The sequence below is a fragment of the Myodes glareolus genome, chromosome 18 (genome assembly GCF_982192425.1).
Source record: "Myodes glareolus chromosome 18, mMyoGla1.1, whole genome shotgun sequence".
In the NCBI taxonomy this organism is placed as follows: Eukaryota; Metazoa; Chordata; class Mammalia; order Rodentia; family Cricetidae; genus Myodes; species Myodes glareolus.
In genome coordinates, this window is record NC_142043.1 from 60,723,493 (window position 1) to 60,751,204 (window position 27,712).

The following is a 27,712-nucleotide window of genomic DNA, read 5'->3' on the forward strand; positions in this document are numbered from 1 at the left end:
GCAGGTGATTCAAAGTCAGTGTCAGCTCAGCCAGGGGTTGACAGATCTGGTCAGTAGGCCAGGCCAGTGAGCAACTGCTTTGTATGGCCCTTGAGCTGAGACTGATTTTCATACCTAATTTAATGGGTTATAAAAACTAGAGGCAGTGTGGTATACAGTCCTCAAAACCTATAATATTGAGCTGGAGCAATAGCTCAGCGGTTAAGAGCACTGCCTGCGCTTCTAAAGGTTGTGAGTTCAAATTCCCAGCAACCACATGGTGGCTCGCAACCATCTGTAATGAGATCTGGTGCCCTCTTCTGGCCATAGACAGACATACATGCAGGCAGAACACTATCTACATAATAAATAAATAAACTTAAAAAACCTTATAATATTTATCATGTGATCTAGTATAAAAAATTTGCCAATCCCACAGCTTGTTAAAGATATGGGTTCAAGTGAATTTGGTAGTGATCTAAAAGTACACAGAATTAAAAGTCTCCAGTAATTGGAAAGACGATGCAAAAGGTTTTCCAGAACAAATGCTTCCAGAAAAAAAGGTCCATGGTCTTTTCCTAGTTGCAGAACCACATAAAACAACCTCTTTGAGCATAGACCCCATGCTGAGGCTCCAGAGCAGAGTAGGCTAGACCATGTTAACTGGGCGGTTTGGGTTAACCCAAGCCCTTGGAGGTACTAACTTTGAACTCAGAGGGCACGGAATTTGGCCTGATCTCTCCCAGTGTCCATTGGCAGTGGGATGCTGGCCAGCGGCCTTTTCTTCATGTAGCTTCCAAGACCCATTTCTTTCTAGGGTGGTGGTTGATTCTGCTGGAAATGAAGGTTCAGTTGCTAACCTTGTGCCCGTTTCAGATGGAGATCAGCTTTGGTGCCATGTTCTTGAAAATGATTTGGGACACAGATATTTACCAGACAATGCTGGTTTTGCTGACCATTACTGGCATTTATACCATCACAGGTGAGGTAGCTGTAACCACACGTGGGCTTATACTGACACAAACACTCAGTAGAGTCCAAGGAGCTACTGAAGTCTCCCAAAGTCTTTAGATCTCAGGGAGTATGACAGAGGCAGAGGTACCACTAGGGATCATATTGAGTTGGGGTAATCTCTGCAAAGAGTGATCGGTAAGTCAGCAGCGATCATGTTTATGGTGAAATGGGGCGTGACACTGTGGGTTGCCAGGTAACAGGGTGGGAACACACAAAGTGGGTGAGGGGAAAGTGAGGGATGGCCCTTGAGGAGGCTCCTGGCCAAGCCAGATGGGATCTTTTAGAAAGCCAATTCTCTGCCTAGGGTAGGGGCTCTCGCCTCTCATTGTCTGGTACTCAGTGTGGCCAGAGGTCAAGTAGAGACAACCAGGGGGACAGACAGTAGTCAGTAAGTTGCTGATGGAGATGAGGAATCTGGGTTCTTCTTCCTGGCGATATTGGGCAATGCTTGGAGACAGTTTTGTTGTTAACACTGGGCAAGGACGTAGGGAAGGTGCTATCCAGTTGTTAGAACACGGGCAATACTCATGGTGGCTTCCAGCTGAGTTTCTGGGGTGAAAGGTGTTCACATTTGACTGGGAAAATGGCCAGATATTAATCTGTCCTGAAAAGCATGGAGAGCAAGGAAAAATCGGGGCAGAGAAAGTCAAAACACTCCACTGCTTTGATGTGTCTCCTGCATGTGAACATATAAAGAATGAACAAACACACTTGAAATAAGTGAACATGTATTAACATGTTAGCAATCCATAACTGCACTTTTATGGCATCCTAAAAGTCTACTTATAGACACAGAGCAGTGTGTTTTCTTAAACAGTATCGCGCTTTTAACTTTAGAATTTACTTCATTGTTATTAGCTGAAGTTTCATTGGCTCAACCTATAAAAGCCCGTGAAGGACTGTAAAGAGAGAAAACACTTTATGTTAGACAAAGCAAGTGTAAATGGATGAGAAATCTGAAAGGAGGACCAGTGCAGGCAGGGCATGCAGAGCTGGTGACTGGAGGGAGGGAGGAGGGCATACAGGGCTGATGATGTGGGGGGTGATGTAAGAAATCCATGTTGCTTTCCTTTCCTTTCTTCTTCCTTCAGGTGGCCTGACGACTGTGGCTTATGTTGAGACCTTACAAGCTGGTATTATGCTTCTGGGCTCAGTCTTGTTAATGATTTATGGTAAGTAAGTGGGCCACAGAAGTGGTATCTTTGAACCTAGGGTTACATAGGGACATCAGCTGCATCATCTTACAGAAGCCAAGAGCATGGTTGAAGGTCATGCTGTAAATTCTAAAGGCAACCTTACTGTTAAGTATTTTCTAAAGATGCCAAACCTCTCCATCAACGCAGATAATCCCAATCAGACCAAATTAAACCTAATTAAAAGATGCCCATGTTTAATGGAGTGCTCCTGGGTGGCCCCAGGAAAACATGGAGAGGGGAAGAGAGAAGGGGAGACCACATGAAATCCGGAGACCACGCATTCATTCTCTGGGGGACAGTTTAAATAGCCTGTGGGGGTAGTCTCCACCTTCTCTGGGGAGGGGTTACCATTTGACGGGCTTCTTTGACCCTCCCTGGGGAGGGGTCACTGTTTGGCAGGCTTTCTTGGAGGTGGAGTTTGGACTGAGGCAACTTCCAGAGGAGGGAACTTATGCCTTATACAAACAATCCGGACTTTTTGTATTAAAGGGGTGTTAGGGAGCTGAGGTGATGCTTCCAACCAACCAACCAACCAACCAACCAACCAACCAATCAACCAACCATTCACTGCCCGCCAGAGGAGCTCATGATAAAATGCTGGTGAAAGACTCCAATGCTAGGGTCCAGGGTGCTCCTCTCCAGCCTGTGTGTTGTCTTTGCTCTGCAGTTGCTCTCCCTTTAGTTTGCCTACTCAGATCTGTCTGACAAGGTCAGCAGAAGGTCTGTTCCAAGCAGTGAGAGTCTACACCCTCAATCAGCACTGCACAGCCGTCCAGATTGTAGCATAAATCTCAATGACTGTGTCACCAGCAAACCAGACACGCCCCTTCCAAAAGTTCTGCCATCACCCAAAGCAGCCTTTACAGAAGGTACAGCCTGGAGAAGTAAGTGTCTGCTGCAAAACTAATTATGAGTAGGAATGTCTGGATTCTGCTCGCAGCCAGCAAACAGCCTATCTGAAAAAAAATGCAGCTACCAAAAAGTTCCAGTTGACTCTTATTTTTATGGGTCTAGATAGATAATGGAACCCAAACGACTGGGCCTAACCCATGGCCCACTACACACTTCAGTCTGGTTGCTTGTCCACCTACTCAGGGTCAAGAGGAAAGGAACTGAGAGCAGGGCTATGTAGCTCAGCCCTCCTCACCTGGGAAAGTGGCAGGATCAGGTCTGCTAGTCATGCACAGGCAGGAAAGAAAGATTCCCGCTGCCATGCACAGAGGACACGCGAATAATGAGGAGTCTCGTCAGTGTAATACTGTGGACTTCTCAAAAAGGAGTGGGAATGCCTGGACCCTGCTTGCAACCAGCAAACAGAGCTTATCGGAAAGAATGAGGCTACCAAGAAGCTCCAATTGACTCCTGTGTTTGTGAGTCTAGACCTTTTTATTTAGCCAGAAAAGGGGAGATGGTGTGGGATTGCCCTCTGTATGCTGTGAATGTTTTATTACCACTGGTTAATAAAGATGCTACTGTGGCCTATGGCAGGGCAGATTAGAGCTAGAATGGGAAAACTAAACTGAATGCAGGGATAAAGAAGGCTGAGTCAGGGAGACGCCATGTTGTTGCCAAAGGAGAAAGATGCCAGAACCTTACCAGTAATCAATAGACTTGTGGCAATACACAGATTAATAGAAATGGGTTAATTTAAGATGCAACAGCTAGCTAGAAGTACGCCTGGACCATCAGCCAAACAGTGTTGTTATTAATATAGTTTTTGCGTGATTATTCAGGTCTGGGTGACCAGGAACCAAAAAAGCAGTCTCTGCTTACAGTTTACTAAATGAGAGTGGAAATACTAACTGATGTGTAGGGTGCAGAGTGAAGGTGTCAGGCATCCTCGTCTTACCCCAGCCTTGGGTAGCAGACAATAAACATTTCACTATGTGTAGAAGGAGCAGCGGGCTGCTTTTCATCCCACCCAGCTAATGGCCGCCTGGCTAGCTTTACCCCCGAAATAATTACATGGAAACTGTATTCTTTTAAACACTGCCTAGCCCATTATATCTCTAGCCTCTTACTGGCTAACTCTCACATCTTGATTAACCCATTTCTATTAATGTGTGTAGCATCACGAGGTGGTGGCTTATCGGGAAGATTTTAACCTACATCCATCTTGGGCCAGAGCTTCATGGTGTCTGCCTGACTCTGCATCTTTCTCCCAGCATCCTGTTCTGTCTACTCCGCCTATCTAAACTGCTGTCCTATCAAAAGCCACGGCAGTTTCTTTATTAACCAATGAAAGCAACACACAGACAGATGACCCTCCTACATCAACTATGTAATATCAGCTGTAAGTTGTTTGCAGATACATGGCCTTTTACAGTCTTATTGTTCCTACTTTGCTCGTGCTGTTTATTGTGAGTGACCTTTGAGTTGTAACAAGTCTCCCTCTCCCCCATACCTACCGAGATGGTTTTTTTCTTCTTCTCTGGTTTTCATGGTAACACTGTGAACGGCATTGATCTGGTTTAGAATGTTAGTTCAGCCTCACATTCATGAAACGAGCACAGCTTAGATAAGATAGACAGCCCAAATACCTATACTAACTCACAATCTCAGTGCTGTATGGTAACTGTATTTTTTTTAAAGATTTATTTATGATATATATGGTGTTCTGCCTGCATGTATGCCTGCATGCCAGAAGAATGCACCAGATCTCATTACAGATTGTTGTGAGCCACCATGTGGTTGCTTGGAATTGAACCTAGGTCCTCTGAAAAAACAGTTAATGCTCTTAACCTCAGAGCCATCTCTCCAGCCCCTGTGTCTGTATTTCTTAACCCTGCTCCAGCCAGTGAGTGACACTGAAGATTTTGCTTATCTGATAGGCTAAAAAAGTCTCATTTCTCAGTATTTTACCTTTTTGTCTCTAGATATGGTAAGATGGAACACTTTTCAGTTAATTCAGTTTCCTTTTTTTAATGAATTACTTGTTTGTGATGCTTCCTCTATTTCTTCCCAGAGCTTTTTTCTGGCACTGATGTATAGGGTGCTGAAGGAGTGAAGTGAATTTGTTCTTTCAGGCTAAGAGCAGCGGGTTCTGTGCAGTATGTGTGCACACGCTGGGTGTAGGGAGAGTGTCTGGGTCTGCTCTAGTGCTTCTGCTCTTTTTCCTCGAGGTAGGATTCCCAACTCTGACTCCCCCCACTCAGCTATCTAGATAGCAAGCCCCAGATTCTCTCATCTACACTCCTTACAGTGCTATGGTCATACCTGGCTTCTACAACTTCTGTTTATTATTTTGTTTTGGAGAATTTCATGTATGATACCGTATTTCATCATTCCCTCCTCCTTTCTCTCCCTCTTTCTCCCACTGGGTCCCCTGCCATGTCTTTTCAAGTTCATGCCTCTTCTTCTTCATTATCCTTACATGTGTGCACCTGTAAATGCATAAGCATATGAGTGTTGTCATGTGCACATGTGTTTAAGGCTGACTGATAGAACTGGATAGCCTACCAGGGGACTCGTGCTTGGAGTAGACCGATTCTCCCTCTCTCAGCATCCATTAATTGCTTGTAGCCCTTCATCTAGAGGTGGGACTTTGACCTTTGAAATTTAAAAGTCAAACACAACTGAGAAATGAGATTATCTTTTAGTTTATTAGATGACCAAAACTATAAAATTCTTTTTTATTTTTGGTTTACCTTTTTTAGAGACAGGGTTCTCTGTAGCTTTGGAGTCTGTTCTGGAACTCACTCTGTAGATCAGGCTGCCCTCGAACTCACAGAGATCTGCCTGCCTCTGCCTCTCAAGTGCTGGATTAAAGGCGTGCGCCACCACCACCTGTCTGAAGACATCAAGCACTGGCTGGAGCAGGGTTAGGAAGTAAATCAGTCTCCTTCCTACACCCTCACAGGTGTGCTAACTGGTGTTGTCGTTACGCAGGTTTTGTTAGGTGGCCACACTGCTGAAATTTCATGGGTGGGTGCAGCTAACGTCCTTTCCATATGCAGGAGACATTGTCTCACAGAAGATGTTTGGGACTTTGGGCTCTTTCAATCTTTTCCTGAGATGTTCCTTGAGTCTTCTGTTTAGGGGTCACTCATAGGTGTGTCTATTGGGAGTACAGACTGTAAGACCCTCATTCCTTATTCTCAAAGGAACAAGAAGGAATTTCCTAGCAGAGTGTTTTAAAATCAAAACCCCAGACTAGCTTCATGTTCCCAGAAAAGACAGTGCCCCCCACCCCCTACTTGGGAAATTCCAAAGCACAAGGACGCCCCGGCCACCTAGTGGAGACTGATAAAGATGTCCTGACTCAGGACTGGGTGACCTTGCTCTGAAAACAAAAAACAAGCTGACAAAACAGGATGGGAAAGAGCATAGACCTTGCACCCGTGCCACCCCCCCCAATGGCCCTGAAGGGCTTGTAGTTTTTACCTTTAGAAAGCTGACCCCACAGAGGGACTCTAAGTCCTCCCTACCTTGCTATGACTAGTGTGAGGGCTGGTGACGAGTTCCGTGCTAGCTAGCTTGAATTAGCTTACAATAACAATAAGCCTTGCTTGTTGCAGTCTGGACTTCTCAGGTTTTTGGTGGTCTCTCTGGGGGTCGTAATCTGGGCACAACACAGACAATGTCCTTGCACCCACAGATTGCCAGAGAAATCACAAATGTTAAGCACACAGGTTTGTCTTTTCTTTGGGAAACATGAAAAACCTGTTCTTCCATCTGGAAATCTGAGAATTGGGAGCGGTAAGCAGCCTGGTGATTGGGCCAGGCCATATCAAGCTCCTCCAATCAGGACTGGAGGTGGCTGATGATCTAAATGACCCTTATAGCCAGAGGCTCCCCTAAACTCCCTCAGAGTTCTGTGGTAAATAGTCCGAATGACCTCTACGCTATTTGTGAGGTGAGGCCAGGCCAGACCCTTAGGCCCATAAGCTAGTATAGGCAGCCTATCTCTAGATCCCGTCTTCCTGGAGAAAATGACTGTACTCTGAGTTGAGTTTCAATGTAATTCTACTTTCTTGTGCACTGGAGGTTGTATTACACCAGGAAACTTTTTCCCCCCAAATTATACTGAGCTTAAATACATTGGGAATAAACCACCTGTTATTAGACTCCCCGAAGTCTGGTCCAGATCCGCACTGGGTTTTCAGTCTTACCTATTTGTCTGGGTTTGCTTTTCTGCATGACATCTACAGGGACCCTGACATGTGTCAACGTGTGACCCTGACAGTAGTCACCCTGCATACTGGAGGGAGCTCTGCAAGCTACCAATGGGGAGAAGTAATCAATAATCCTACCTGTGGACTTTCCAGCTGACCTGTGCAGATCCTGTCTGCTGGCCGATTTGAGGGCCCGAAAGAATGGGGCAGACTATGGTCTAATGGTGTAGACAACATTACTTCAGTTTCAATGCACTTTTATACACAAATGGAACAAAGAAAGCAGTGATTCAAGGAAGGTTGTTGGAATTGAGAAAATATGTAAATAAATGTCAGTAAGCACATACTAAGTATTAACAGAGCCGTCCTTTCCAGAACTTTCTCAGGGAAGATCAATTTAGAAACAATCGCCTGGCAAAAGCAAGGCAGAAGACCATATGCAGATTCAGAGCACACTAATCCGGTTGGATTTTTTTTTTGGTTTTGGTTTTGGTTTTTTTTTTTTTTTTTTGAGACACAGTTTCTCTGTGTAACAATTCTGGCTGACTATCCTATGTCCTGGAACTCACTTTGTAGATCAGGCTGACCTTGAACTCAAAGAGATCTGCCTGCCTCTGCCTCCCGAGTGCTGGGATTAAAGGCCTGCACCACCATTCCCGACTTGACCAGATTGGGTTCTATAGCTACACTCTGACACCCAACAAGAATAAATAAACATGTCTTATAACTTGAATGTAAATATTTGTCACAGAAGGCATGAAGTCACGTCCAAGAACAATCCAGGGAACAAAAATACACCTGAGGTAAAAGACCTTCTGCCTTTTCCCCTGGAGCCTTGTTGGGAGAGGGAGCCGTTTGTTGATTCCCAGCTGCCTGGCTAGCTTAGACCCGAAATAATTACATAGAAACTGTATTAATTAAAACACTGCTTGGCCCATTAGCTCTAGCTTTTTGTTGGCTAACTCTCACATCTTAATTTAACTCATTCCTATTAATCTGTGTATCGCCACATGACAATGGCTTACCGACTGAAGTTTCCAGCATCTGTCTCCAGTGGCTCCATCCCTTCTAACTATGCCTTCTTCCTCCCATGCTATAGGCCAAACCAGTTTTCTTTATTCATTAACCAATAAAATCAACACATAGACAGGAGGATCTCCCACATCAGAGCCTCTCTCACAGTTCCTCAAGGTGTTGTTCACCGCGTGTCATTCTTTTGACTATTCCAACACTACCCAGTTATAATGCGTATGGACCACAACAATGACAAGAATGGCAAGATACCCCAACAAGGGCAATAGTGGCACGTATATCTTGGGGGTAACCAACAGACACTGGGTTGGACTTATGGCCCACTCAATAGGAGGGAATTCATGCCAGTACTGCATGGATGCTGGGAATTTGCATCATGTCCTCATGCATGCACAAGAAGTTTTGGTTTTTCAAGATAAGGTTTCTCTGTAGCTTTGAAACCTGTCTAGGAACTAGCTCTTGTAGACCAGGTTGGCCTCAAACTCACAGTAACCTGCCTACCTCTGCCTCCCGAGTGCTGGGATTAAAGCTCTGTGCCACCACTGCCTGGCTCATAAGAAGCACTCTTACCCACTGAGCCATCTCTCTAACCCTTGTTCTAAGGGATTTTAGTGTAATTTGTATTGCAAATTTTAATTTTGAGTTCAAATTTATCACTTTCTATTTCTTTTCATATCTTAATGTTTTTAAATCATCCAACGTTCATAAAGATATTCTCTTGTTATAATTTTATATTTTATCTTTTGTTATTGGATATGAGTTTACTTTTTATAAATGCCATAGTAAGATATGTTTTTATTAATTTTATATTTTTTCATTGGCTAAACTTATTAACGAATAGATCGTTTTTTATTGATTGTTATTGAGCTCTACATTTATGCATAAATCTTAATTTATATAAAACCAATCTGTTTCTAGGGAGTATGCTTTACATGTCAAGAAAAAATAAAACATAGTTAAACCACAGTAGAAGTTTTAGTAGATATAAAGTACAACTCTAATGTTAAGATTTTATACATCTAGGATATTGGAGGGAATATCATACATTCTGAAGGGAAGTTTAACTAGAATGTGTAACATTTTGTTGGCATCTAAGGAGAAAGAATATTTTAAAATCAAAATTCTTTAGATAATTTATGATAGAATTTTAGTTAGAACTGGTGTGAAATAAGTACTTTTAGCTTCTATGTATGAAAATTCCAGGAGCATATGACCTTCAGGGATGACTGGGTCAAGGGTTATGAATGGACCAGGTAGACCAAAGACTTCCAAGACATTGCACTAGGTGGAGCCCAGTGGAATGGAATAGTACTTCCAACACCTTCAGTAGAATTGTAGAGAATATTCTGTGTAGTCCAGCAGTGAGCTCATGTGTATTCCTTCCTCACTTACTGGTTGTTGATCAGAAGGCAGGGGATGTAGTGAGCCAGGGTCCCCAGACGACTAGAAACGGAGATAATCTGACTCATTCCTACCTAAAGCACACACACCTTGGAGAGAGGAGTTCTGAAGTCAGATAAAAGGAGGTAGGGTTCTAGACACACACCTCAGTGTCCACCACATTTCTTTTCCCTAGAAGAGCTTGTCTTTTCTTGTACACATGAGGTACTGATTTGTCATAGTCCCATGGTGGGGCAGCATCTGTCATAGTCCAGCCTTGATGGGTCCATACATTCCAGAGTAGGGTGTGTGGATAGAAATGTTAGTCAGATTAAACATAGATATGAAAGAAATACAGAGATATAGTATAGTACCTGGAGGGCAACCTAGTAAATACGGAATTCACCTGTGTTTATTTATTATGATCTTTAAATACCCCAATCCACAAGAGGGGAAGAAAGCAAAAGACTTTTTTTTTTTAAATCATGATACAAGGAACAAACAGAGATTACCAATCTTAATACCCCAAACACCAAGTAACCACACTCTAGGTCAACATGTCCTGTTAGTAGCCACACCTTAAGTCAAATCTCCTGTCAGTAACCTTGAAGGAGCAAGAATAGGCTTAAACTCTCTGACTTTTAGTTAAGGTGCAAAGGATCCACTTCTCTGGGCCGTCTTAATACCCAAACACTAAGTAACCATACCCTAGGTCAATATCTTTGTTAGTAGCCATATCCTAAGTCAAATCTTCTGTCAATAACCTTGAAGGAGAAGGAATAGACTTAAAAACTCTGACCTTTAGTCAAAATGGGGTGGACCCACTTCTGTGGGCCCCCACATATTTCTCCCTTTTTAATTTATTTAATAAAGTCATGCTTTTTGCTACAGGACAGGCCGTGCCGGTCTTAGGTGGCCCTCTCTCACTTTCCAGACTTACCTATCACCAGCACATACATTCTGCCCTGTACATCCTGTCTTAGATTGCCTGGAGGGAAAAAAGATCTTACCCATCATTGACTACCAAACTCTGTAAATAAAGAGTTAATAGAGGATGCTTAGCTAGGCACTGTGTATCTCTGGGACAACTTTCCATCAAGAAAATTCACAGATAACTAGATAATCATATGCAAGCAGATACTGCTTTGTGATATACATGGGCCTAAGGCCACACCATCTTCTGATAAAGGAATAAAAGGTGACTGAGATGGGATGGCCTTTTTAAATTGGCCTAGGATGTTTTTAACAGTTTTTAGCTGCATCAGAATCCAAACTAGCCTTATTAAGTGTACCAAATCAATTGTTGGCATCATGTCATAGTTTTCTTCAATAAGCTCTAACCTTTTCTGTAACATCTTCATAATGAACTAGAGCAGTTACAAACATTAACAGGTCCAATACCATAATTCTAGTATGAAAATTAACAATAAGAACACAATTTTTAAATCACAATTCTCTTAAATCTGTTCTAATAAAAAGACAAGGCTTCTGTGAGGGGTGAGCTATGAGTCTTTTCCCTTTTCTATAGTACAATGATATTGCTGCTTTTAACTTTCAAAGGTAAGTTTGAACTGTCCCAGTCTCTGAGTAGCAGCAAAAACTTTTATGCCATTCCTTCTCATCTCTGAAGACGGGCTTCGGTAACTCTTTGCCTCCATAATAGTGTTCTTTTGCCTTAACAAATCTCTTTCCCTCAGAAAGGAAATTTTCTGAGGTCTTAGTTCTTAGGTCCTTTATTTCAACAACAGATTGAAACCCATACTGGCAAAAATGAGTTCTGTGTCCCAAGATATAGTATGGATAAACTGACAAACATTCAGTCAGCAGTCTTGGACTGTCTCCGAAGTAAACAGAACTCACTAGGGTCTGGAAGTTTGTACAGTAGGTCCACCAAAAAGCTGGAAGTCACCAACCATCACCACGGTCTTCCTCCCCTCCTTAGACCGCAGCATGATGACATAGGGGTCACAGGTTTAGCTGTCTCGTTCAGACTCTTCTGTGGGGGCACCAGAGTTACACTGTCATCAGGGCTGGCGTCCTTCTTCTGCACACACCAGACTAGATGCTCTAGAAGTTATTATGCTTCATTCTCCTTCTGTGAAATAACACAGACATGTTCTCGACCCGTGTTAAGACAGGGTCAGATCCTTTCCATAATCCAATGCAAGGGTCTTTCCACTTTGCTTTAGCAAAAGTCACCCTGGTGCCATTATGCAAAAATCTATCCATGGCAGATTGCTCACGGGTATCCACATTCAAGAAATTTAGAGTAAAAAGGACATGATTGATAAGGAATGTCTGTTTTTTAGTATAAGGAACATTGATCACACTAGGTTCCCTACCAAAATATCACCTAGATTCTATTCGGCTTTTTTTTAATTTTTGAAAATCAAAGTTTGTAAACTGTCTTTCTAATCCAAGCTCCAAATCTCACTAGCTGACAGGTAGTGATTTCCTCATTTGTATCGTCCCAGACGCTTGTCTGGGTGGGGCGGAGCTGTGCTGAGCGGAGGAGCTGTGCTGGGCGGAGCTGTGCTGGGCGGAGCTGTGCTGGGCGGAGCTGTGCTGGGCGGAGCTGTGCTGGGCGGAGCTGTGCTGGGCGGAGCTGTGCTGGGCGGAGCTGTGCTGAGCTCTCGGCAGCCCTGCCATCCTGCCGGGGACCTGGGACCTGGAGGTGCCAGTCCCTCATTGCCCGCTGTGTCTGGAGGGTTCAGAGGCCACACTCAGTGGTCTTTCTGCAGACCTGGACTAGCTGGCATATTGTAGTTGTAGCTCAGGTTCCCAGGTGCCCACCATTGCAGTGGCTCTGAGACCACTGCCTCCACAAGCTGGGCTGACTGGGAACTCAGGCAGGCAGAGCCTTGCGGCTTTCATTACTCCCGCTTTCCTATCTTGTAGAATTCCTGCATCCTCTCCTCTGCTAAAGGCTATTGATTTACTCAAACAGGCTCCTTGGGCTCATGGGCGATGTAGCCTCTGGTCATTCCCTGATGGCTCCAGGAGCCAGCTGCAGCACTTGCGCCTGGGTGGACACCATTGTGGTAGCTGCTCAGACCTGGCCTGCTGGGAGGGGCCATGCTGTTTTCCCTGCCCTAAGCCCAGGAGCAGACCTAAAGTGGTGCCTGTTTCACCACCAGTGTGGGGGAAGGAGAGGGAAGTTTAAATTATTTACAAACTCTAAAAAAATCTCTGCTTCTCTTTTTGCTCCACCCCAGCTGCTCTGGCTATCAAAATACATTAGAGCAAATGTACAGATAGTTGAATACTATTTCCTTGACCCATATCGACAAATAATTGCAGATTAAAATCCTTTATGATCTTTAAATACCCCAATCCACCAGAGGGGGAAGGAAGCAAAAGACTTGCTTCTAAAATCATGATACAAGGAACAAATGAAGGGATTTGTTGACCCTAGGTCAAGAGAAACTGTTAGTAGCCACACCTTAAGTCAAATCTCCTGTCGATAACCTTGAAGGAGCAAGAATAGGCTCAGAGTCTCTGACCTTTAGTCAAGGTGGAATGGATCCACTTCTGTGGGCTCCCACACGGCTGGTGTGTCACTCTGGGGTATTTTATAGTGAAAGTCAGTAGGTCACACTGGGCCTTATTTCCAGTCTTGATTCTTTAGTTGTGTGGTTTACTGTACTCTTCAAGGAACTGATAAATATCAGTTTTTTTTTTTTTTTAAAGCCTTTCGTGAAGTGGGAGGCTATCAGGCGCTGGTGAAAAAGTACCTCCACGCCATCCCAAGTAGGACACAGCAGGGAAACTGGACAGCCAAGCCACAGTGCTATATGCCTCGTCAGGACGCTTTCCATATCTTCCGAAGTTTTAGCTCTGGAGACATCCCCTGGCCTGGACTCATCTTAGGTGCCACGGCGGTCTCTTTGTTCTACGGGTGTGCTGATCAGGTAATTAATTGTAAGATCAATGAAGTGACTGTCCTTTAATGTCCCTGTAGACCCAGGCCACTGTGTCTCGCTCATGGTTTGCCTCCTAATTTGTGTTTTTTGCCTCAATAACGTAAGAACTAACTTTTCCCCCTGTGAATATAAATAGTAGAAATTATCCTTGTTTAAATGTTTATAATACTTTAGCCCTGCACTATTCTCTAGCTTTTGTGATTTGGAGACTGCCCAAATCGTGACCAGTCGCTGGTCCCAACTTCTTTCTTAGTTAGGGTTCCTATTGCTGTGAAGAGACACCATGGCCACAGCAACTCTTATTAAGGAAAATATTTAATTGAGGTGGCTTACAGTTAGAAGTTCAATCCGTTATCGTTATGGGGATGTGCAGGCAGACATGGTGCTGGAGAGGTAGCTGAGTCCTACGTGTTACAGGCAACAGGACGTGGTCTGTGACACTGGGCAGCATCTTAAGCAGAGAAGACCTCACAGCCACCTCCGCGGTGATACACTACCTCCAACAAGGCTACATCTAGTCCAACAAGGCCATCCCTTCTAATAGTGCCACTCCCTTTGAATTTATATAAAATTTCCATGTATTAGGGGAACTTCTTTTTCATAGATTACTGATACCTTTTATGCCTTTAATTTTTTTTTGAGAATTTTATATATGGTGCTGTATTTATATCATTTCCATCCCTCCCTTTCTACCCTTCCCACTCCTCCTATGTCCGTTACCCCCTCTTAGTTTATGGCCTTTTCTTTACTTTTTAAATTTTTATTCTTTCTTCTTTCTTTCTTTCTTTCTTTCTTTCTTTCTTTCTTTCTTTCTTCTCTTTCTCTTTCTCTTTCTCTCTCTCTCTCTCTTTTTGGTTTTTCAAGACAGGTTTTTCTGTGTAGTTTTGGAGCCTGCCCTGAACCTTGTTTTGTAGACGAGGCTGGCTTCAAACCCACAGAGATCCACCTGCCTCTGCTTCCCAAGTGCTGGGATTAAAGGCTTATGCCACTACCACCCGGATTTTTAAAAATTTTTAAAAATGATTTATTTATTTTATATATACGAGTGCTCTATCTGTGTGTACAACTGCATACCAGAAGAGGCATCCAATCTCACTACAGATGATTGTGAGTGACCATATGGTTGCTGGGAAGTGCAGCCTGTGCTCTTAACCTCTGAGCCATCTCTCCAGCCTCCAACCTTTTATTTATTATTGTTTTACACACGCACACACACACACATATACATACACGTGTGTAAATATAAATATAACCTGCTAATTCCAATGTTGCTCACATGTGTGTATATTTTGGGTTGACCACTTGGGATTAGATAACCTATTAGGGGACCTGGGACTGAAGAAGAATAATTTGCTTTCTCCCAATAGCCATTGACTGCTTATAGCCTTTCATCTAGGAGTGGGACCTTGTGAAATCTCTCCCATCTACATGGCATGTACTCTGGGGATATTATTCTGCAGGTTAAGCTTAATTATATTATTGGAGTTTTTGTGGGTGTAGCTTTCTTGCCCTGCATAGGAGACACTATCTCAAAGCAGATGTGCTAATCCTTTGGTCTTTACAATATTTCTATCCTCTCTTCTCCAGTGTTCCCTGATCCTTGGATGCAGGAGGTGCATTGCAGATGTATCAGTTGGGATTGAGTACCTGTGGTGGTTTGAATAAGTATGGCCCTCATAGACTCATATATTTGAATGCTTAGTTACTAAGGGTGGCACTACTTGAGAAGGATCAGGAGGTGTGGCCTTATTGGAAGAAATGTGTCACTGTGGGTGGGCTTTGAGATCTCAAAAGTCGAAACCATGTCCATTATCTTTTTCTTCCTGCTGCCTTTGGATACAGATGTAGAACTCCCAGTTACTTTTCCAGCACCATGTGTGCCTGAATGCCATCCAGTTCCTCTCTATGATGGTAATGGAGTATGCCCATGAAACTGTAAGCCAGCCCCAGTTAAATGTTTTCTCTTATACGATTGTTATAGTTGTGGTGTCTCTTCACAGCAGCTGAAAAGAGACAGGATCTGTAGTGGTCTCTGTCTGCTGCAAAAAGGAGCTTTGTTGTCAAGGGGTGGGAAGTATCTGGGGTTATAAGAATGAGCAGCCCCTCCCAGGGATGAGCATTTTTATTGATCATCCAATGCAGAGTAGTCAACCTTGAAAGCATTATCTACCAACAATAAAAATAGACTCGGTGACCAAGCAGTGGTGGTGAATGTCTTTAATCCCAGCACGTGGGAAGCAGAGACAGGCAGATCTCTGAGAGTTCAGGGCCAGCCTGATCTACAGAGCAGATCCAGAACAGGCTTCAAAGCTAAGCAGAGAAACCCTGTCTTGAGAAAATAACAACAACAAAAAAAGAAAGAAAGAAAGAAAGAAAGAAAGAAAGAAAGAGAAAATATAAGATTGCTTATTAAAAGCACAGGAGTAGAACCCATAACTGCCTAAACTGTGAAGGAAATTGTTTGAGAAAAAAACCAAAATTATGGTACTCCTAGTACCATACTGGAAGTCAGGATTTTAGTGGTTACTAGGCAAATATTCTGAGTTATACCATACTGGAAGTCAGGATTTTAGTGGTTACTAGGCAAATATTCTGAGTTATACCATACTGGAAGTCAGGATTTTAGTGGTTACTAGGCAAATATTCTGAGTTATACCATACTGGAAGTCAGGATTTTAGTGGTTACTAGGCAAATATTCTGAGTTATACCATACTGGAAGTCAGGATTTTAGTGGTTACTAGGCAAATATTCTGAGTTATACCATACTGGAAGTCAGGGTTTTAGTGGTCACTAGGCAGATATTCTGAGTTACACCCGAGCTTTAATTAATTCTGTTTTGTTTTGTTTTGTTTTGTTTTGAGACAGGTTTTCTCTATGTATCCCTGACTGCCTGGAATTCACTCTTGTAGAACAGGTTGGCCTCGAACTCAGAGATCCACCTGCCTCTGTTTCCTCGGTGCTGGATTAAAGTGTGTGCATCACCACTGCCTAGCACTCTAATAAAATGTTTTCATTTTTTTAAAACTGAAAGACAGGTAGATCTCTGAGTTCAAGGTCAGCCTGGTCTACAGAGTGAGTTCCAGGGCAGCCAGGGCTCCACAGAAAAATTCTGTCTTTGTAAAACAAAACAAAACCAAACAAACAAAAATTGAATTGAAAAAAAAAAAAGTAGCAGTTTGACTCACCAACATTTTAAAGTGCCCTTTCTTCGGCTACAGTTGACAATACACTGATGTGCTTAGGACTCTGTGTGGATGGATTTAGCGTGGTCACCCTCAGCACAGGGGTCACATTTCTGCCCTGTGCTGTCATTCCACAGGAGACCAGATATTCTGTGCCCAGTTTTGTTTAGGATTCACCGCGATTCCTCGATCTGAAGATTCCTCCTACTCCAGCAGTGATAAGAGCTCTCAGTTCTTTTTCTTTGCACACTACCCTCTTCCTTTCTGTAAACTCCAGAACATGCACTACAGTTTCAGTTATGGCTTCCATGTCACGATCTCTTTTACACCATCTCAGTTTGGGTACTTTCCATGGGGAAGCAGCTGTTTTGTGGTCAGGAATTGCAACCCGTGTTCCCTCCATATGCTCAGCATTGGCACCTCCCCTCCCAGAAGCCAGAAGCAGCTGCCTGTACATCTCTCGAGAGTCACATGTCATATGTCACATGGGGCACTATCATGTCCCGCGCTACCTTCTCGCCAGCAAGAACGACGCGGGGCACTTAGGATACTTCTGCAGTAAAGCTTTAATGCCCCTTGGGAGAGCGAGCATCAGCCAACATGGCGGAGACCCAGAATGAGGGGAACCCAGCCCTTATAAAGGAAACAGTCCTCGCTTCTGACGTGTCACTCTTGGATTGGTCCGCTGCCCATTATCCCAGATGATGCCTCGGGAGTAGGCAGGGACGCAGCGGTAGAGAGTTAACAAGCACATGCGCTGGGATTAAAGGCGTGTGCTACATCACCTTGAACTCACAGAGATTTGCCTGTCTCTGCGTCCCAGGCATTGGGACCAAAGGCGTGTACAACCACGCCTTGAGGTCACAGAGGTCAATCTGCCTCTGTCTCCCAGGCATCAGGACTAAAGGCGTGTACTACCACACCTTGGGGTCACAGAGGTCAATCTCTACCTTTGTTCCTTGAAGCAATGGAGAATGTGGTTGCGGCCCTCCACACTATCACAATTCCATTCTTCCTCAATTATTAAACTAATGAACTTTGAAGATAAAGAAAGTGTAACGAAAACAACAACAACAAAAATCCTATCTGCTAACCCCTTACTGCTAAATCACATTGTCACACTGATTCATGCTTGAGGATTTTTTTTAGACTCAGTATCACAGCATATACACTATTTTGGATCCTGTGCCTTTAAGCTACCATGGGTATATTTTCCCACTATTAAAATTTTTTTAAAGATTTATTTATTTATTTATTATGTATATAGTGTTCTGAGCACCAGATCTCATTATAGATGGTTATGAGCCACCATGTGGTTGCTGGGAATTGAACTCAGAACCTCTGGAAGAGCAACCAGTGCTCTTAACCTCTGAGCCATCTCTCCAGCCTCCCTGAATATTCTTTAAAAGCATAACATTATTACATTATTTGGATGCTCCGATTGCTCTACCCTGCTCTCTTTCTTGCCCTTCTCTTCTAAGTGATTCTCCACCCTTTGGCCTGACATCATGATGCCTCTTGTGGCTCCAGAACATGAAATGGGTTCCAAAACAACAGGAGAGTCTAGGATTTTATGTTTTCTTGAATCAGTGTTTTACTCTGTAACCTTGGCTGGTCCAGGACTCTCTACATAGACCAGTTTGTCCTCAAACTCAGAGATCCATTTTTCTCTGCCTACTGAGTTCTGAGATTAAAAATATGTACCATTACACCCAACCAGAAAGTCTACATCTTAAAAGAATGTAAAAGTTTATTTTAATTTTGATAAATGAAGCAAGCTCATCCTTCACAAACACTTGGTTGTTTCTACGGCCTAACTTTCCTTCCGATCAGTTATAAGGGTCTATTCCTTCTGTGTGGTAGAAATTATATATATATATATATTATATATTTATATATAATTGAGGAAGTCTTGTCTGTGCCAGGGAATAGCTTGTGAGCCTTACATTGTCATGGCAGGTATGTAAGGCTAGCAACGAGGCTAAAACCATGCACGATAATTCCATCCCATCTATTAACTGTGCACATCACAATATGTGCTCACTTTCCTGTGTCTCTCTAGCCATGGATGGCCCAAAGATGTATGGATGCAGAGTGGCCATCTTCGCAAACCCACCAGAGAACACATCCAGCTGTCACTTTAGACAGTGTCTTACCTGTGCCGAGGCAGCCTGGCCCTCATACAGTACTGACTCCACCCACTTGTCTTCCCTTGGCAGGTTTCTGTCCAGAGGTTCCTGGCAGGAAAGAGCAGGCTTCATATGCAAGGTGGCTGCCTCTTGTGTGGGTACCTGAAGCTGCTGCCCATGTTCTTCATGGTGATGCCAGGGATGATCAGCCGCATCTTGTTCCCTGGTAAATTCTTGATCCTGACATGCACTCCTAGAGATCTGGAGAATATCTGAAGTATTGGGTCCCCTATAATACACTAGTTATTGGAATTGCCTCAAGTGTCTGTTTAGAATGTATTTGAGGAGAAACTCTTGAGTTGTACAACAATACAGAAACCCCAAGGCCATAAGAAGGGGAAGACCAGATCAAAGCATTTCCCCTAAGACAGTCGTGCTCCTCTGTAGCACGGATTTTGGTTGGTCTTAATAATAAAAACCCAGAGTCAGATATAGGGGTTAGTGCAGACGATCAGAGAAGCAGAGAGGTCAGCTACTAGAGAGTTCTTTTACCTCTACCAGTGCTCAGACCAAAGGGCATAAATCTCCAATAGACTAGGAATCCAACATTTGCCTTGACACACGCAGCTCTTAATCTGTTTCCCTTCCCCCAGGCACAAGTTTGAGTGCTCTAGAACCGCGATGCTGACGTGTGACCATTCCTTCTCGCTTCAGATCAAGTGGCCTGTGTCGTCCCTTCAGAGTGTCAGAAGTTCTGCGGCAGACGGAGCAGCTGTAGTGCCCTGGCTTATCCAGTGCTGGTGATAGGAGTGATGCCTGCTGGTAAGGGGTGGTCCTTTCCACCAAGAGCCACACGGCTCCCATTGGAGTGACAGGTAGGAGTGAGACTGGCTTCTTCCCAGCCCGCCCGTCATTCTGCACGCAGAGGCCATCTGTGTGTTGGGAGTGCTTGGCACCAGAGCAAGCTTTGTTCTCTCAGGTAGGAGCATAGGCCTTGCCCTCTCTCTCCCTCCCACGCTGGACGTGCGCATCGCCATGGAGGCACGACTTGCACACACTGAATGTGTTATTTCTGCCACCTGCTCGTTATCAGAAAGCCAGTTCTGTACAGGGTAAGGTGCCTTTGTAGGCCCTAGAGTCCAAACACCAGCAAGAACAGCACTGTCCTCAAATTGCTTATCACACAGTGGGGTTAGTTAAAAAGCCAGGAAGTTACCCAGCAGTCAGGTAGTGTTCGTTGTTAGATGGGCAGTGAGCCTTTGCATTTACCTTGCCTTCTTTTCCAGATTCCAGTAAATGACCAATTAAATGCACACACACACACACACGCACACACACATGTACACACACACATATATGTGTACACACACATATATACGTACACACATGTATATATGTGCACACACATATATATGCACACACATATATGTACACACATATGTACACACACATATATGTACACACACACACACACATATATATGTATATATATAAAAGAAAACAGCACATCTGCTTTGGCTCTGGAGAGCAGCATTTCCATAAACTTCCATACAGACCGAGGCAAATATTGACTATGCTACCGTCTAGGAGGGGAGCTGTCTGACTCTGAGCTGAGTCTTGGGAAATGCCCTGGGCTAGAACACTGGGAGCAGTGATTGAAGGAGGGAAAATTCTAGATCCCAGTCTGTGTCTTCCAGCCCTGAGGGACCTATTAAAGTCAGTTGGGGTGCTGCCGTGGGGGACTTACAAGTTAGGTCCTGGTTATCTCCCGATATCTTTAGATATTGTGCTGTCTCCTGATAGCACAAAGGCATTTTCAAAGGGAGCCATCCCGCTCACCAGGCAGCCACCCAGGCAGTGGTACCAAGTTGTTAGGTTTCTACAGTGCTGGGCGAGTGCATCCTCTCTTTGGGCTGTGCGTGAACTCATCTGCTTACGTTGTCTGTACCTTACCAACCTCATGGTAAGTACCATATGCCCACTTCACTGATGAAGAGTCCAATTTCTTGTACAGCAAGGACTTCTCCAAGCTGGGGCACAAGCAATGGCATTCATCAGACAGGGCTGTAGTAAGGATGATACAGGCTGACTCAGACCACCACTCTGAGAGAGAGTGGCTCCCGCTGTTCTCTAAGCACTCAGCAGGAAATGACAGTCCCATCACAAGCCAAGGATAGATGTCGCACGATGTTGTAGATGGAATCTCACACCGGGTAAAAGCTGCGTGCTTTATAGGTGTTTGAAAACGTTCCCTTAGGAGGTCAAGGCCTTCTCTGGCCTGGTCGGAGAGCTGGCCGTCCTGAAATTGTTTCTTTCTGTCTTCTAGGCCTACAGGGCTTTGTGCTGTCCACAGTGTGTGCCTCCATCATGTCCTCCCTGACCTCCGTCTTCAACAGCTCCAGCGCCCTCTTCACCCTCAACATTTACACCTGGATCCGGCCCCTGGCCACCGAGAAGGAGCTCATGATAGCCGGAAGGTGCAGTGTGCCCATCCCATTAGTCAGTGATGCCAAAGACCGCCTGAAAAATAGGCTGTAATGCTTGACATAAAATTATCCCTTTTTGATGGGGGGTTATTTTTATGCGGCTTTGCGATGATAATGTAATTTGATTATCACAAAGAGTACTGTTTTCACGTGTAAAAAGGGAAAATAATGCTCATAATGGTAATAAAAATGAGCAAAGTCTAATTACCTCTCCTAAATATTCCGTCAAGGGATATTTATATAAGCTGACCCATGATCTCACTTAATCCTCATGAAACTTATTCAAGGCAACTTTCACTTTTCTTTTTTTTATTGAAAAAAGTTTTTCATTGAATATATTCTGATCACACTCTCCTCCTCCAACTCCTCCCAGATCCTCCTCGTCTCCTTACCACCCTTTCTTTCTCTCTTCAAAAAACATGCAAAGAAACCCAACCCAATCAAACCAAAACCAAAAAAAAAAACCCAAAAAAACAAGAAACCCAAACATACAAAAAACAAATTGACAAATCAAAGAGACACATAAAGGAAACATACATATACAGGCTAAAGAAAAATAAGACCAAAAAAAAAAATGCCCAAGCAAAGCAAAATGAGACCAGAAGTCTAAAAAGCACAGCTGAGTTCCTTTTGTGTTGATCGTCTGCTGCTGGGCCTGGACTGACTCTAAATATAGTGAATAGACCCAGTGAGACTCCATTGGAGAAAACCGGTGTTCCTTCGTAAGCAGATGTCAGATGCAGACAGCTTCTCAGAAACTGGAACCCCATCTGGATTGAAACCAGTGTCTACCTCGGCCTCTCCGTGCTGGAACCCCATCTGGTTTGAGCCGTGTAGATCCTGTGTGTATTGCTACAGTCTCTGTGAACTTGTATGTTCATCCGTGCTGTTGTGTCTGGAGGACACTGTTTCCTTGGAGGCCATCTTCTCTGGCTCTTACACTCTCTCTGCCTGCTCTTCCACATACATCCCTGAGCCCTGGGGGAGGGGCTTGATGAAGATATCCCATTCAAGACTGAGTGCTGCATTGTTCAGCTGAGGGTCTTGGTGAGTTAAAGTTCGTTTCTCACCTTCAGTTCTATCAGATTCAGGTGTCTGGTCTCACATTTAGGTCCTTGATGCTTTTGGAGTTGAGCTTTGGGCAGGGTGATAAATATGGATCTCTTTGTATCTTCTGCATCTAGCATCTAGTTTGACGAGAACCATTTATTGGAGATGTTGCCTTTCCTACATCATGTATTTTTGGTTTTGTCAAAAATCAGGTGTATTTGCACGTGTGTGTGAATAGTGTGTGTACGTGTTTGCTCACATGTGTGTGAGGTTAGAGTCCTCGGTCTCTCTTACCGTGCATACTGAAGCATGAACTAACAGGGAATGCAGAGCTCACCCCTTTGGCTAGTCTGGCTAGTCAGTTTGATCCAGGAATTTCCCACATCCTCCTCCTCCACACTGAGATTACAGGTGTGTTGCTAAGCCCATGTAGTTTTTTATGTGGGTTCTGGAATCTAGACCCCAGTCTTCACATTCGTGTGGTATGTTCAGCCCAAGATTTCAGTTTTATGTTGCTAGATAAGATATGAGAAAATGAGAGGAGGCTATGCAAAGCTCAAGTGTTCTAAGATTCTAGCTAGAGATATTAGTAAAATTTGGGCCAGAGTATATCAATAATGCATTTAGTCCTAAACTAAGCAATAAGAGAATAGTTCAAGAATGTATAGACGAGAGAAAGAAAGAAAGAAAGAAAGAAAGAAAGAAAGAAAGAAAGAAAGAAAGAAAGAGAAAAAAAGAAAAAGAAGCTGGGTAGTGATGGTGCACTTGGGAGGCAGAGGCTGGTGAATCTCTAAGTTCGAGGCCAGCCTGATCTGCAGAGCGAGTTCCAGGACAGGCTCCAAAAGCTACAAAGAGAAACCCTGTCTCGAAAAACAAAACCAGAAAACCCAAAAAACAAAAGAAGGTTTAGCAAGTTAATAGAAGAAAAATAGAGACCAATACAATATTTGAGAAGTTCAAATTAAACCAAAAAAGATGGGAAGAAGACAACAGGTGGTTAACTTAAAAAATTAGTGGGGTGACACGTAGAAGACCAGATTTATAAAAGGTATTTTATGAATTGTACAGAGACTAAGCACTTGAGTTAAATGGTTAAGATTTTATGATTATATTTATTTATTTAAGTCAATTGCATGTTCCTTGAGGTGATTTCCTTTTCAATATAAGACAAGATGGCTTGGTAATTTAAAACCTCCCATCACTTACCTGGAGCAACAGTGCAATGATATTTTAAAAAGACCCCTATTGGGTTGGTGAATTAGTAGCCTTTCATGAGCCAGACCCTCAGGAAACTGAGAGCAAGTTTCACAACATTAAATGTTGCAACTTGGCCTGCCGGATTCCTTTAGACTGTGGGGGAAGACATGTTGGATAGTGTAACATGAGGGCCGGCTTGTTGGTGTTTCTGTTCCGCCCAGTACCCCACAGCCGGAAAGCCCAAAGAAAATCAATCACACAGAGATCTCTTTAAGTTATAAAGCTGATTGGTCCATTAGGTCAGGCTACTTATTACCTCTTATAACTTATCTTAACCCATTATTCTGATCTATTTTAGCCATATGGCTTGGTACCTTTTTCAGCTGGGCAAGTTACATGCTGCCTCTTCAGTGGTCTGTGCAGGAGTGGCTGAGGAAGCTTCTGCTTCCCAAATACTCTCAGTCTCTTTGCTCCACCCCTACTTCCTGTCTGGCTTTCCCGCCTATACTGCCTGCCTGGCCAATCAGCGTTTTATTAAAATGTGATTGACAGAAATACAGACAATTCTTCCACACCATTTCCCTCTTTTTTTTTAAACAAAGGAAAATACCCATAGTCCATTTGTTGGGAATGTGGGCATAGTATTTCAGGCTACTTCCTGCTGGTTAGGGGCGCTGATGATCTTATGGGGACCTAAAGAAAATTTAGGGTTATAATCAAGTCCTGACTGGAGTATCCTGTGAGTCTTGATCATCTCAGGCAGCATTTTGAACCTGTTCTGGATGTAGAACTCAGACATCTGGGCCATCTATTCCTGTCAGAGATTTTTCAGGTGGCCTCCCTTGGTCAAAGATGATTTTTCTTAACTCTGAATAAATCCACAGCCTCTCATTTTCTGTGGAAACAAAAGCAAAATCTCTTCTCCAAAGTAACATACCTTTTGACTTCAGTTTTGAAGCCAAGATATTTTCAAAATGCCTATCTTGGATTAATTCTGTAGCATTTATAAGCAAATACTTTTTAGCAGCTATTGCTCCTTCCTCAGCATTTAAACAATTCAAAGAGAGCATACTAACATACAGTATCAAGATTCTCTGTGTATTTTCCATCTTTATTTTAACCTCTATTTCTTTTATTTTTACTTTTACTTTTTGAGACTGGTTCTCTGTATATCTTTGTCCTGGAATAACTCTGTAGACCAGGCTGTCCTTGAACTCAGAGATCCCACTGTCTCAGCCTCCTCAGCACTGGGATTAAAGGTGTGTGATACCACACCTTGAACTCACAGAGATCTGTCTCTGCCTCCCAGGCATTGGGATTAAAGGTGTGTACCACCACACCCTTTAGCCTGTATATATTTTTAACACACTGTAAACCATTTAGAGGTTTTCTTCATCTTTGAATCTCTCTTTACTGTATATCTCTCCTTTTCTGACCACATGAGTCTAAAACCGTGGCTTTGATGGCTGAATCTAGGCCATTCCTTAGCTTTCCAGGCTCATGGCAGAGATACCAGCCAGAGCTGTGTTCACTGCCGCAACTCTATGGCGTTTCAAGGTCCTTGCTAGCAAGCAAGCTGCAGCATTCTGCTCACAGACCACACTCAGTTGGACTGCCTGCCTGAAAGAGTCAGAGATTGCCCTGGCAGGACAGCCCAGAAAACCAGCATTTTAAAACAGCGCAGCTTTTTTCCTGCTATGGCTGAAAACCGAAAAGCATGCGTTCAGCTTTTCATCAACACCGTTCAAGTATTTCATGGCAGGACCTCTTAAAAGAGCTACAAAGTTTTGCAGCTAAAGCTGAGTCAGGGAGCCTCTCTTAGATGAGAGCATTTGCTTGCCTCTATCAAACAGAGTAGACCCGAGAAATTGCTGCTACCAAGAAAACATGCTTTATTCTTTCCCAAGCTTTCTCAAGCTTTCTGTGGATTCAGTTATCCACGTTGGGCGCCATATGTAGTAAGAGGGGGCCGACTTGTTGGGGTTTCCATCCCACCCGGTACCCCACAACCGGCATACCCCAAGGAAAATTAATCACACAGAGAACTCTATAAGTTATCTAGCTGATTGGTCCATTAGGTCAGGCTACTTATTAGCTCTTATAACTTATCTTAACCCATTATTCTGATCTATTTTAGCCATATGGCTTGGTACCTTTTTCAGCTGGGCAAGTTACATGCTGCCTCTTCAGTGGTCTGCGCAGGAGTGGCTGAGAAAGCTTCTGCTTCCCAAATACTCTCAGTCTCTTTGCTCCACCCCTACTTCCTGTCTGGCTTTCCCGCCTATACTGCCTGCCTGGCCAATCAGCGTTTTATTAAAATATGATTGACAGAATACAGACAATTCTCCCACACCAGGATAGGAACCTTGAAGTATTCTCTTCAGAGAGGTGAAGAGCAGATCCAGACCAGAGTATGGAGGGGAACGGAGACTCAGGTTCCAAGGAGCACACCTGCTCAGTTGTGACCGACCAGTCTATGACCTGACTGGCATCTGGGGTGACAGGCATTTCTGAGAGCTTAGGAAGGAATGCTAAGAGATGTGAGACTGGAACCAGCAAGCAGGATTCTACTCTCAGCGGAATACTGAGAATTTAGTCTGGTGCCCCAGTGGTGGTTTTCAAGAGGAAAGAGACACCTCAACTGTGTGGTGATCTAGTCCCTCATAAACACCCTCATGAACACTGTAAACACTTCTATGAAAAGAACACCTGTGACTGAACTTTGTGGCTCAGCTCCAAATGCACAAGGATGAACATAAAAACATAAGAAACATGAAAAAGCAAGGTAATTCGATTCCTCTAAAGAGTCACTAGGCCTCTGGTGAGCACGGATCAGATGAAATTCCAAACTAAGAATTCAGAAGAATGATTATAATTATGTTCAAAGAACTCAAAGAAGACACAAATTCTTAAATGAATTTCAGGAAAACACAAATAACTGAATGAAATATGGAAGTCAGTCCTCCCCACGTTATACTGCAGTTAAAACACTAAATATATAGAACCACCATCCCAGGGATGGCATCACCCACCATGGGCTGTGCCCTTCCCCATTGATCATTAATTCAGAAAATGCCTTACAGTTGGATCTCATGGAGGCATTTCCTCCACTGAGGCTCCTTCCCCTCTGGTGACTCTAGTTTTCGTCAAGTTGACAAACAAAACTAGTCAGTACAATGTGTTTTATAGATTGACTACCTATGACATCTTAAGGGTCTTGGGGGAGGATCTGGTGTAGTCTTGGTTATACAGACATTGCAAAGGTCACCAGGTTATTGACCACCTCTGTTCTTATTTGTAAAATATATGTGATATCTCCCGTAGAGATGCATTCTATTGACTGAGAAACAGTGCTCAAGATAAGGGTCTAGGGAGGATGACTGAGATAAATAAGAGTCTGGGGATTCCAGATGTGGCTATAGACCTCTTCCTTTGAAGAGACAACCCTGAGTGTTTAATATTTTTGGTTTTTCTAGCGCATACCTGTGAATACACGGATCTAGTGCCCTCTGCAGATTGAGTTAAAAAATCTCTACAAGGGGGCTGGAGAGATGGCTCAGAGGATAAGAGCACTGACTACTCTTCCAGAGGTCCTGAGTTCAATTCCCAGTAACCACATGGTGGCTCACAGCCATCTGTAAGGAGATCTGGTGCCCCTTCTGGCCTGCAAGCATAAACACAGACAGAATATTGTATACATAATAAATAAATAAATCTTTAAAAAAAATCTCAACAAGACCCATCTCTTTATTGCCCAAAAAATGTATTGTACCACCAAAATACATACTATGTTATGTGAAAGACTCGAGAAAGGCATTGCAAGCAATTGGAACTAGGAATTAAGCAGGTATTATTCAAACAAAATAGATTTGACACTGACATTAATCCAAGAGGATGAAGAGGGTCATTTCATAATGATCAAGAGATGAATCCTGGTGAGCTCAGCTTCATAAACAAACACCCCTAGATATAAAGAAGCAGGTTAGTCCCAACTTAATGGTGTGGGTGACCTCAATAGTCCAGTCTGCC

At 43.5% G+C, this 27,712-nt stretch overlaps 1 protein-coding gene across 1 annotated transcript in view; it reads left to right on the forward strand.

Moving 5' to 3' along the window:
* Positions 1-27,712, forward strand: part of LOC125411396 (sodium/glucose cotransporter 1-like) — a 52,345-nt gene that overhangs the window by 12,667 nt on the left and 11,966 nt on the right. The window contains exons 6-11 of the mRNA XM_048451458.3: positions 856-961; positions 2,085-2,165; positions 13,406-13,626; positions 19,041-19,176; positions 19,665-19,772; positions 21,277-21,427. Coding sequence (XP_048307415.2) covers positions 856-961; positions 2,085-2,165; positions 13,406-13,626; positions 19,041-19,176; positions 19,665-19,772; positions 21,277-21,427 — 803 coding nt within the window. The remainder of the gene's footprint in view (positions 1-855; positions 962-2,084; positions 2,166-13,405; positions 13,627-19,040; positions 19,177-19,664; positions 19,773-21,276; positions 21,428-27,712) is intronic.